The 12,085-nt window shown below is 38.7% G+C and overlaps 1 protein-coding gene across 5 annotated transcripts; it reads right to left on the bottom strand.

Moving 5' to 3' along the window:
• Positions 1-283: 283 nt before the first annotated feature.
• Positions 284-10,051, bottom strand: LOC114146986 (tetratricopeptide repeat protein 39C-like). Of its 5 annotated transcripts, none has more exons than XM_028021468.1 (15): positions 9,916-10,051; positions 9,558-9,729; positions 8,515-8,563; positions 7,039-7,167; positions 6,813-6,930; positions 6,332-6,725; positions 4,725-4,893; positions 4,529-4,622; positions 4,334-4,441; positions 3,464-3,573; positions 3,246-3,369; positions 3,039-3,136; positions 2,750-2,854; positions 2,594-2,632; positions 284-1,244 (listed from the first exon to the last, which is right to left on the bottom strand). In XM_028021468.1, the coding sequence occupies exons 1-15, from the start codon at positions 10,034-10,036 to the stop codon at positions 1,158-1,160; spliced, it is 1,917 nt and encodes a 638-aa protein (XP_027877269.1). In that variant the 5' UTR covers positions 10,037-10,051; the 3' UTR covers positions 284-1,157. The 5 variants fall into 5 exon arrangements, with proteins under 5 accessions (XP_027877269.1, XP_027877270.1, XP_027877272.1 ...); XM_028021469.1 differs by having other exon boundaries at positions 6,813-6,927; XM_028021467.1 differs by lacking the exon at positions 284-1,244 and having other exon boundaries at positions 1,947-2,632.
• Between the last annotated feature and the right edge of the window lie 2,034 nt (positions 10,052-12,085).

Raw genomic sequence — 12,085 nt, 5'->3', positions numbered from 1 at the left:
GCAGCTGAATATTCAGACTTAATTAAGATCAAGTGGACTGCTTAATAATTAGTTGACTTCTGAAAGTAAATTTCTGTAGAGGATTTTTTTTGTTGCATTGCATCAGAGGAAAGGACACTTCTACAAATTCCCACTGCATTTTTGGTAGATGGTCTTTCAAAGTATAAAGCTAAAATCTCACATTTCCTTCCACTTCAAAGTGTACTATGTATCAAAATGTTGGTGCATTAAATCCTTTGTTTGAGGTTCCATAAAAACATGAGACAATAGAATCGAGCAAATGTACCTTTTTTAAAAAACGATGCCATTTAATCTTGTTTGAAGGAAAAACTACACAGATCCAAGTGAATACTTTACAGCACACAAAATATGTTTCTAAAAACTCAATACTTTGGGGGTTTGCAATCATCAGTTTTGTCTTTAGAGGCATTTTCCAGACGAGCTGCCATCAGAGGCCACATTTGAATATTCCCGTCTCGGTTAAAGTTCGATAGTCAGAGAAAATCAACGAAAAATTAATCTAAATTGAAATCCCATTTAATAACATTGTTTTTATTAATCTTGTAACAAATACACAGTAAAACCTGTTGACAGTAAAGAGGATTATTCTGCATTTATACCACTTAGAAGTGGTACAATCTCTGCATATTTACTAAATGTATTCAAAACATTTACATAAAAAAAGAACAAATTTGCTCCAAGTAGGACCAGTTACTTATGTCTTATGTCAATGGATTAGCAAACTTTTTTACAACAAGAAACCAAGACTAAGGTCATATCAGCATCAAGCACAATGAATCTGTTTATTTGAATGATACTTTATATGTGCAGTCTCTTTACTTGGCATTACTTGCTGTGATACCAGGGCACATTTTACAAATTCACCTCAAATCTCATAAATATGTAGACTTTTTGACCAAACAACCCTCTATCTTAAACCACCCACAATGTAAAAAATAAAATTTAAATGTGCTAATGTGTTGTGCAGTACAGCAACAGGTCTGTAAACCTAAAAGGTTCCTCTGTGAATCATTTGTTCATGTTCCATGGAGGCGTTTTGGCTCATAACACTGTAATAAAAACACAGTAAAACAATAGAGTTCACACTTGTAATCTGATTCTCAGGAAGCCATTTTGTTTAAGGTGCTGATCAAACATCAAGGCTGGGCTGAGCTCATACAGGCGAACGCGGAGTGAATTCGAACATGGAGCCTGTTCTCAAAGTCATAGCCGGCGTAGTCCTCCTGTATACAAAGATCCACAAAGAGTCAATGAATAAATTTTCCCTTCATCTTCATGGCCTGAACCTTTACCGAGCTCTGCATCGGCACAAACAGATCAATGCCCCACTGGTCAATCAGCTAAAAGCAGATTCATTAAAAATAGAGGAATACAAATTCCTGTATTCCTCTATTTGACTCCATTTGTGTTCAGTTTAGATGTTGGTGCATCAATTTTATCACATAGTAATTTTATAGCTAAAGAGAGTGAGAGATCTGTGCTCAGTCAATATTAGCTGCTAATACAAGAACACAGTCAACGGAGCTGCAGGAGGTAGAACTCCAGACAGATGAATTGCATCAAGGTCGGAGCAGGCAATTAAAGTCATTTGAAACATGTAATACAGGATGATAAGAAGGGACAGATATTCTGGGGGCACATATCATAATTTCACAATAAAGTATTACTTCAAGACAAAAAAAATAAGCGAGAACTATTTTGGGGGGTTTTCTAACTCGTTTAAGGTTAAAGTCGAAATGAGTGGGGGGAAAAAAAAGAAAAAAGGAAGTCAGAAATCTAGTTGAAACACTGAGAATAGTGTTAGATTGTTTGGATTTAAGTGTAGCTATTAAACCAAGGCAACCCTGGTGAGAGGATCTGAGCTAGACACACTTCCCCATTTCTGAAGGCAAATAAGGAAATAACAATACATGTTAGAAATGTTCTTAGGAAATATGCATCCCCCTTAAACCAGACAAGAGCTTTTATTTTGGTTGAACAGGGTGATGAAAACCTAAGAATTGGCTTCGACCAACTGCAGATCACTGGCAAACATAAGTACCAGTTGCACTTGCTTGTTCATTTGTTCCTTATACATTAGGGGACAAATGAACAAGTATTTGTTTTTATTTGCTCAAAAAGTATATAGATACCATCACATTTTTTGAGCAAAATTATTTGTACAATCAATTTGCTTCCCACTAATTTGCTATATGGGCCAAACCATTCCAGTTTTCAGGGACAATGTGACTTGAAACACATTGTTTTAATTCAACACCTGATCACTAAACCTGACACCAACTTCAGCTCAAGTGGTGCAAAAGAAGTCCTGTTTCTTTACAGGTTTATCTGCTCTTATGTTTCTAAGTCGCAAATCCTAAAAAATTCTTTTTAGTTTATTTTCAACTGGAATATTTCGTTGGAGATTTTTCAAACTGTTTCTTCAATCAATTGTTGAACTCATTGGAATATGAGAGTCAGATTACTTTAACTCCAATGACTTGTTGAGCACATGAAAACAACTGGACTGCATGAAACTAAAGAATTCACAAAGCAAAAGAGAAGAAGTCAAAACAACAAATCCTTCGAGTACCTTAGCCTGAAGCAATAGCATTCGGCCCTTCTCTGCAGTCTGGGGGGAAAAAAAAAAAAAAAAGACAATAAAAAATTTATATCATATGACTTCGAATGAGATGAGAGGGAAGACCTCACTCCATAACACACAACCAATCACACACAGAATCTGTACCTCTGGGGAATTTAGCAGTACACAGGCCAGTTCATAGCAGGAGTAGGGCTGCACGTAAGAGTTGCACTGACGTCCAACCTCGTCGCTTGCAGCCAGACGGAAATACTGTTGAGACACAATTGTAATTTCACACAGGAAAGAAAACAAGGTTAGCTAATCACCATAATATCCATTTATAGTGCGTACTTTTGAGTGCATGGATTAATTAAAATTCTGCTCAAGGAGCTATTAAGTGAAGTGAAGCATGCTGGGAATCAGGAAAACATTGCATTATTAACTACACATATACCTGCACAGCATCTTTAGTATTAAGGAGACATCTGCTAATTGCTCCAAGAAGCAAGTTTTTCAGGTCGGTGCATGACGTATCTTCAATCCCCTGCAAAACTGAAACAACAACGATCACTGTGCCTCTGCTGCAAAACGTAATAGCAACCGGAAGACAGTTTGAGAGGCGGGAGTCCCTAAACCAGGTGCCATATTTTATAGTGCTTACCATGAGTCATTGTCTGCAGCTTGGCAGAGGAGCAGTTAGGCAGGGCTTTCCACAGATAGAGTATCTCAATCACAGACAAGATGCAGAGCTCTTTGGATAGACCTGGGCTCCGGAGCTTCTCAGCCTGAGGCGAAATGGGAATATTTATGAGTCAGTGATTTTTTATTCCAGTTCAAGAAATGCAAAAAGAAAAGAAAACAAGCCAGATAAATGCTCACCCTCTTCAAGGAAAACACCTCTATCTGATTATTCTTGCGTTTGAAAAGTCTTTGAACATCTTTAAAGGTTACAACAGCGCCCTCCAGATCACCTGTGGCTCCTTGACATGCTACAAAACACGGCAGATACTATCGGTTAGAGGCAACAACAACAAAAAAAACCATATTCCTTTAATACCATATTACAAACATAAATAATATGTTTTACAACACGTTTTTTGTGATAAAGCAATGGAAGATCGTCAAAAGGAAGGAATATAATACATGTATTTCAACATGTATTTTATTTCAACAAATAAAAATCCATAAGCTGTGACGAGTAAAGGACTTATTGCCACCCTTTACTCTGGTACCCCTACATAAAACCCAGTGCAACTCTTATCGCCCTCTTTACATACCTACACATTGATTGGAATCCACCCACACATTGTTTTTCCCAGTAATAACACCCTGAACACAGCACACAGATGGGAAACCATGGAAGTGGCAGCATCATGCTGGGGGCGGGGGGCATTTCTTTAAGTACAGACTAGCTAAATAGAATAGTTCAGAAGATGGACGAAGCCAAATACAAACCGATACCAATCCTGGGAGAAAACCAGATGCCTAGTCAAAGCCCAAATAAGAATCGAATTGAAAATCTCATCTACGATGTCAAAACTGATGCTCTCTGCAATCTCATTGAGTTTGAGCCTTTTTCCAAAAAAAGAAATGAGAATTTCTCTCTGCAGAATGCTGAAAGACTTTGAAGTTGTAATTGCAGCAAAATGTGGTTCTATGAAGCCTTGACTCCAGGGAGCAGTCTGAATACAAACGTTTGCAACATTTTTTCGATTTTTATTTCTAAATTAAAAACCAAGTCTGCATTACCTGCTGTTAAATATGCGTAGTAGCACTGCGACCAGCGAGACTCCGCCTTCAGTCGCTCAAACGCCCTGAAGGCTTCTGTGTAGTTCAGTTCAATCATGCTGCACCAACCTGAAACATTCACCCAAAGGAAATTAGAAATTACGACAGACTAGCGCAGAACATGGGGGCTAAAAACCCAGGGAGGAAAATTATTACCTATTTCATATAAACACACATGTTGAATCTCCCTCTGGTCGGAAGCCAGATGTAAGGCTTCATTGAAGGAAGTCAAGGCACTGCTGATCTGGCACTGGAAAGAAAACAAAGTCATTTCATTGTGCGAGGTATCTCAAATCAGAAGAAATTTATAGGTAGAAAGCAAATTTATTGTTTCATTTCTGTGTGTCTTTACCTCAAGGCGTTGAACTCTTCCTTTAAAAAACATGAAGAGAGAGGAGTTTGGATATGTGGCCTCCCTTTGTTTAAGTATGCATTTAGCCTCCATTAGGCCTGCTTGTGTGTCTGAGCCATCTAGAGCAAAGAAGGGCTGCACCACCGTGTGGTACCACAGCAGAGCCAGGCTGGAAGGAGAGCAGAGAATCACAACTTAACGTTTCTGTATTTGTCATTTTGATGACGTCACTCACTCAACTGCAACTGATTAAAATTCATTTTATTTGACTCAGACTGGGAAAATTCAAAATATCAATTAGTGCAGGTTTATTATGAACAACCTTATCCTGTAACTTCGGAGCCCATACTCATGAATTTAGAAAGAAAAATTAAGATACTGAAATTAAGAAATGATTCAATAATAAGGCACGACTTGGGAAACGATACCACAGAACTTGAGTCAGCTGTTTTCTTTCTTTTGTCAACTCTTTGCTTTCATTTCTCTGTTTAGGAGTTTCCATCAAAATTCAATTCTTCAGTTTTATTTGTATTTTTTTAACACCTAGTATTCATACGGTGCCTTGCAAAACTATTTTTTCCCCTTGAACTTTTACACATTTTGTCCCATAACAAACAAAAAATTTGAATGTATTTCATTAAGAGTTTTAAGTGAAACACAAAGTTGTGCACCCTGTGAAGTGGAAGGAAAATTATATTTCTGTTTGTTTAAGATCTGAAAGTAATCTCTGTATAAGTACAGTTGTGTGAATGTGGCTTAGCTGACAGGCTGGATAAAGACAGCATTAATCAGAGAAGCAGCAGGGAGGCCTGCAGTAAGTCTAAAGGAGCTGCAGAACTTCACCGCTCTGGTGGGAGAATCTTTTTACACTTGATATACAGTACATTCGGTTAACTTACAGTGGGGTTTTTTTGTTGCTTTTTTTGTATTTTATTGAATGCGTCAAGTTACAATTAAAATGACAGCAATGTAATAAACGTTCAAAAGAGTGGATAGAAGTGTAAACTTATTAAAACTCACCTTTCTCCAGCAACATCACATAATGATGCTGCTGTGTACTACTGTACTGTAAGACATTTTTCTTCTGGTGTCAATGCACTTCATAAATCTGACTCTCGTAGAAGATTGTCAAAAAGAAACAGATCATTGAAAGCAAAATGGTGATGGGAAACTGACTGTACATAACACTCTGAACACACAAGCCTCTTTTGAGATCTACATGTGTTCTTCACTGCTCATGATCAACAGTTTCCTACATGGAGTGGGGGCTGAAGTCACTCACTCCTGAGATTCATGTTGGTAGTCTAGACCCTGTAACTACTCTGAATTGTAGGACCTAATACAGGATTGAGGAATAAATGTGAAAAGCCTGCATAGAATCACAACAAACTCTGCTTCCCTCAGGAAATCCTCCACACATATTTTGTATTTGTATGTTTTAGATGAGTATTACTTTACTTCCACTTCACATCTATGCATTACTCTGTGTTTCTGTATCACATAAAACCCCAATACCATACACAGATGTTTGGGGTTGTAGCAAGACAAAATTTTACAAAGTTAAAGGGGTATGAATACTTCATTAACTTGCTCACTCACATACTCACGTAGCTAATGGGGCCTTCATGTCCTTACTTTCACTGGCATACATGAGCGCCGAGAGGCCTTGATCGCGGTCTCCGGGGAAGCCCAGCAGGTTGACGATCTTCAAAAGGTGGGGCGGCACCATGGAGATGCATAGGTGGAAAAGGCCATAGCCGAAGCTGACAGATCCTTTCAGCCGATCCAGAACCTCTGGTCTGACGCCGTCCAGTCTCTGAGACTGGCTCGTTCCAGGTGAGGAGGATCGGCTGCTGCCGGAGGCCGAGATGGATGACAGAGAGGACGACGCTTGCTGTTCAGAGGTCCTTCTGTTGCTTTCTTGTAGGTGTGTGATGTCATTGTAACATTTGTTATACATCTTCCATGCTTTGCGGAGGATCCAGCCTCCTTTGATGTATGCTGGAAGGGAGTGTAGGTGAGCTGAGTGAAACTTGCTTTGGTATTTTATATACAACGCAAACTTTTGACTTTTTTTCTGCTCGTTACCTGACAGCTCTTGCTTTATGAAAGACAGAACTGCGAGGTAGACCTGGCAGTCTGCAATGATGATCTGCCGCTGCAGTCGGTCCACAGCAGCCATTCCCGACCTCTGGGAATCCACCTGCTAAACCACATCACACTTATCCACTCTGGGTTTCGGGCAAACAGCAATAATAATTCGTCATACATTTATCTACAACAATTAAACTCATAGATTCAGGTGGTTACTCACGCTCCGCTTTATCTTGTTTTTAATGGTTTCAATAACGCTGCCATTTTCACTCTCACACAGTCGCTCCGTCGATTTGAGGTCCTCAAAGGCCGTCTGCATTTTCTCCTCTTCAAATGTCATTACAGCATTCTGCACACAAAACACACCCAGATTAATCTTTCTAAAGGCAGAAAATTTATGGAAAAAGACAGCGACCCATGGCTTTGTAAAAGTGAAGCAAAAAGGTTTGGTAACTACAGCACAGAAAGCAGGAAATGAAATTACAATTATAGAAGTGATTTAGACTTTAAACAGTATAAAACGGCTGATTTGTACATGTCGTATATTTCACACAAAAATTCCTGCAGATCTTTATGGATGACTTCATTACCTTAACCCTCCTGTGGACTTAGCACAGGAGGAGCGAGGAAAATGTCACGTCAGACAGGGGGGATGTGGGTTTTCCCGTCAGACTGTCAATTTCCAGAACCACGCACAAAAAAACTCAGAAAGGCGCAAAAGGGGTCAGGGCGACGCCGCCGGACCACACAGAGCAAAAAACCTGTTGTGGGGTTTAAATGACCCTGTCTCTCAAGACAGTGGGAGAGTAAAACAAAGACTCGCTCTCTCCAAAGCTTCCTCATTTGTCCACAATATTTAGGTGAAGCATAACTCAGTTTCTTTTTTTATTGACTGAGCCCAATGAATTCCAGATGCTTTATTAGCATTTTGTAACTTCTCTTCCAAGTTACAAACGTGAGTCTTCCTAGGGCAAAATGACATGTTGAAGTGAGAATACTTTTATACTTTGCTCCAGTTTCTTGATGAGAGATTAGGCTATTGGGTGTGTCATCTCATAGAGGACAGCATTTTACTGGCATTGCGAGTTGCGGTTTCAATAATTTCCGAAGCTATTGTACTGGGATTATCACTTGTAGCCTATTTTTCCCCCCTCATTCCAATAGCCAAAGTTTATTGCTGAGTGTTTGCTGTAACAAAACTGCTTGATTTACCTAAAGTGTAATTTTTTTCCAAACTAACCTAACGGTTTTTAGTTGATGTCTTAAACTATGTATTCACTGCAAATCAACTGACTTGATATGCATACCCACTTAATTTAAGCCAGAAATTCCTACAGTCCACTAAAAATAGTAAATCACTTAAATACTGCTTTTTTATCTTTTACTGTATGTTTACATAAACATCTTGATTAGTACTGAGCTTGAAAAGCACAAAAAAAGAAGTTTGATGTTTCAAAGTAAATTGAGTCAAAAATTGTATTTGAATGTCAGCTTTCAAAACACAGAAAGTATATATATATATATATATATATATATATATATATATATATATATACGTATATAAATCGTTCCATTATTTAAAAGTTCTTTTAATGCTTTTTCAAATTAAACTGTTTTAAGGTTAAAATGAAAGTGAAATAAGAACAGAGATCTGAAACTAAATGACGTCATGCTGACAGGACAATTCTGTACTTACCAGAAAACTCACAAAACTTGCACCGAAACTCATCAAAGGACTGTGATTCCTTAAAAAGAGGAAACAGAACATGAGTAGGGGGCTTTGTAATCATTATTACAGCAACAAAGTTTGTGCCAAGTCTGCTTCAAAGCCAAACAGAACAATACTGTGATTCCGAAGACAGGTACCGACAAGTGAAGAAGACGTATCAGAAGCAAATACCAAATGCATCATAAAGCATGGCAGTGTATGGCTTACTTTGCCTTGGAGTCTTTCACTTCCCTCCATGTTTTCTGACTTATGCTGTCAAAGCAGGATGACACTGGTGCTTAGAGCAATTAGTGGGGGTACTGACATTTTGCTTTTCACCAGGGGTCAGGACACATAGGGGCGGGCAGCCTTCTGTGACATCAACATGTAGCCTTAAAGCATATTCTTCGCTTTAGATCAGCTCTTATAACAACACAGCATGGCAGGAGAATGAATACAGTGTAAAACCAATAAGTAGATTATACTAAAAGTGCATAGATAAATTAGATTAGAATAGATTAGTTTTTTGTTGTTTATTTTTAGCTTTTCAACTCTTATATGGGCTCATTTATATCCAACAAAGTGTTTTGGATCTATCCAAACCAAGTGAAAGAGATGTTAATTCATGGAAACTTTTCAGTTGGGACAAGCATTTCAGGAATGACAACTTGCTAAACAAGCAAACCTCCTTAAAACATGTATAGAGTAAAGATTGCTAAAATAACTACAACGCCCCATCACCAAACATTAGTCAGCCATTTTATTAATCCATTACTATTTTTTTCATAAACAAGTTGGTCTGCCTGAGTATTTTCTTGGGGCATTAATCTAATCCAGCTTGTGACCAAATCATAAAGTGAAATCCACCAGATAAGTAGGACAATGATACTGGCGCTTACACACGCAAAAAAAAAAAAAAAACTAATACAAACATAAACACACTGCGTATGCTACTTCATTTTATGAGGAATAACTAAAACGATATGCAGTTGCTGGCATAACCTGAAAGCTGCCTGGAGACCCGCACAGACCTGTATGTCTTGAAGAGCTCATCACTTTCCTTGAATCCGTTGTTGAGCAGCATATTGATTCCTTTCAGAGCCAGCTCTGCGTCGTTTATATGCTCCGTCTTCTCCTCCTCGGAGCTCCGGGGAGCTGCTGCTGTTGGGTCCGCCATTAGGACACCCGATACCGCCGCCGCAGCTGGAGGTAAGTACCCGAGAGATTCCGTGTGGGGGGGGCGGGGGTGGTTCTGGATAGTTTACTCACAGGCAAAACAGTCTCAACCCGTTGCGCAGCTCTGAACAGTCGCCGTCATGTCTGTGTTGTTTACATTAGCAGACTAATAACCTATATAGACGACATAAATAGCTGAGAGTGTGGGCTGACCGTTGTTTTGTCTGAAGGGTTGCGCCGCTGTGTTCCGTATTCTGCCGCCTGTCTGACCGCCGGTTTGTGTTCCTGTGGAGACAGGAAATGTGCTACCTTCAAGTGCATCCGGAAATATCATATTCCCGTATAGAAAACCTTCAAACCTCTGTACAGTAAAATGTAGAGACATTATTATTATAATTACTGGATAACTAATTTGATTTCATCTGCGCCTTTTCGTGTGTTAGTAGCTTGATTTGAAAAACTGGGTTTAAAACAGTAAAAACATTAAATCACAAGCAAAGAGAGAGAAAATGTTAGATAAAAATAATAATAAAAATGTGACTCCAAATTCAGAGTAGAAACAAATATGTGTTCAATGTGTGTTTTCCATCAAGCTGCTGTGGGACACGTGATGAAACTCTCAACGCTCAGACAAAAATAAAAAGGACAAACAGGAAATCCGAGATGAATTATTTTAATCAACATTATGTTGTTGTGATGGAAAATAAAAACCCAACTGAAAAGAAAGAAGCTTTTTCCATTCAGTGGAGGACCGAATGGAAAAAGTGCTCTTCATTCTCAAACTTTAAAGTCTAATGAACATTTAACACTGGAACTGGAAGACATTTAAAATATCCTAAATAAATAAACATAAACTAAGAAATAAAAAAGAATTATGAAGTTTCTGGTCTCAACTAAACCTTTTTTAAAAGAACAATTTTGTTTACAAAACACCAAATTGAAGACTTTATTCATCCACTTTTTGGTAGAAACAGAAATCGTGCAAATGAAAATTGAGGACAGGAAGGCGACAACAGGACATGTGCAGGTTCCACGTCAAACCCTTTAAAGACTCAAGAATGAAACCACTTTTCAAAAACTCACTTTTAAATATTACTTAAACAGCAAAATAGCTGCAGCATTCCTCAAGAAAGATTACTAAGAAAGTTTCAAGTCAAAACAGAGAACAATCAGGAAGTGTCACGTGGGAAAGTTTCCAGAGTTTCCTCCAGAAAATCAGCTGGGGTCATTCATCAGCGGTCTGCTGCGTGTTTGGGTTAAAAAATGCCAAGATACAGAAAGTCTGAGGTGCAGGGTCAGGCATCAAAACTCAGAAATAACATCTGAAGCCAACAGGCAATTGATGGGACAGCACAATTGGTTCACGACTCCTCAGTCAGTTCAATGCCAAACTTTAAACCTTTACTTTAATCTGTCTTTACTGTCACTGGTGGAGAAAAATCCCCATTTAAAATAACCTATAGCCTGGTGTGGGGAAAATAAAGCCTGGTGGCCCGCCAGGCTGATAAAAGACTGGGAGAAACTCTGACTTCTGTCTACAGCTCTGGATGTAAGCGGAAACCCCGTCTATATCACCATCTCTAAATAGGAACATTTTGTGTTAATATTTCTAAGCGTTTTTTGGGCTGCTCTTGGTCCGCTCCCTCACCTAGGACCTGTTTGCCCTGGCAGACCCGACCCAAATAGAGGCACAAAGCCTCCAACGGCTCCTAGGATCACTGGGACACTCAAACCCCTCCACCACGATAAGGTGGCAGCCCACGGAGGGGAAAAAACAAAGCCAAAACTGTTCCCTTCTCTGACCTGAACTGATCTGGAGAGAGGCCAGAAGGTGGCGCTCTGGTGTTCCTAACTTAGTTAAGTTATTTGCTACAAAAGGTCCATCAGTTGCTTAGTCTAGGAGAAAAAAAAATTGTTAAAACAAACTTAAACACTGAAGGACAGGTCCCAGTTGATCTTCTAAATTGAACGTAAATTAAATTTGTTTGAGTTATTGAATTATTACAGTATGAACATTACCTCTGTGACCTCCAGCCTGCAGCTCCAGGTGATCTCTCTGTTGTCGTCCAGAAGAAATGAAGTGGCATGACGAAATTGCACGAGACCACGCGTTGTTTCGGCACAAAAACGAATCGGTTTTCACGTTTAAATTGAACGTAAATAAAATTTGTTTGAGTTATTGAATTATTAAAGTATGGACCCTAAATTTCAAACCAAATATTAAATAGGCACAAAAAAATTTATGTATGTTGAAATATAAAGACCTCATCTTCACCCAAAAGCTTTTAATATTCATTAGAAAGATACGTATATCCTCATGCAGCTATACTGTTGTCAACATTGACACATTATATTAGGTATATATTAGGTATATATATTAGGT

The sequence above is a fragment of the Xiphophorus couchianus genome, chromosome 6 (genome assembly GCF_001444195.1).
Source record: "Xiphophorus couchianus chromosome 6, X_couchianus-1.0, whole genome shotgun sequence".
In the NCBI taxonomy this organism is placed as follows: domain Eukaryota; kingdom Metazoa; phylum Chordata; class Actinopteri; order Cyprinodontiformes; family Poeciliidae; genus Xiphophorus; species Xiphophorus couchianus.
The sequence above is the reverse complement of the archived record's forward strand: the minus strand, read 5'-3'. Positions and strand labels throughout refer to the sequence as shown.

What these genes read in the sequence shown, in the direction of transcription:
- LOC114146986 (XM_028021467.1), bottom strand. Translation starts at nt 10,036, where the DNA reads ATGATATTTCCGGATGCACTTGAAGGTAGCACATTTCCTGTCTCCACA. An exon ending in GAGCTCTTCAAGACATACAG is followed by an intron (nt 8,564 to 9,557) that starts GTCTGTGCGGGT and finishes CCTCTTTTTAAG; the next exon opens with GAATCACAGTCCTTTGATGA. An exon ending in GAAGAGTTCAACGCCTTGAG is followed by an intron (nt 4,623 to 4,724) that starts GTAAAGACACAC and finishes TTTTCTTTCCAG; the next exon opens with TGCCAGATCAGCAGTGCCTT.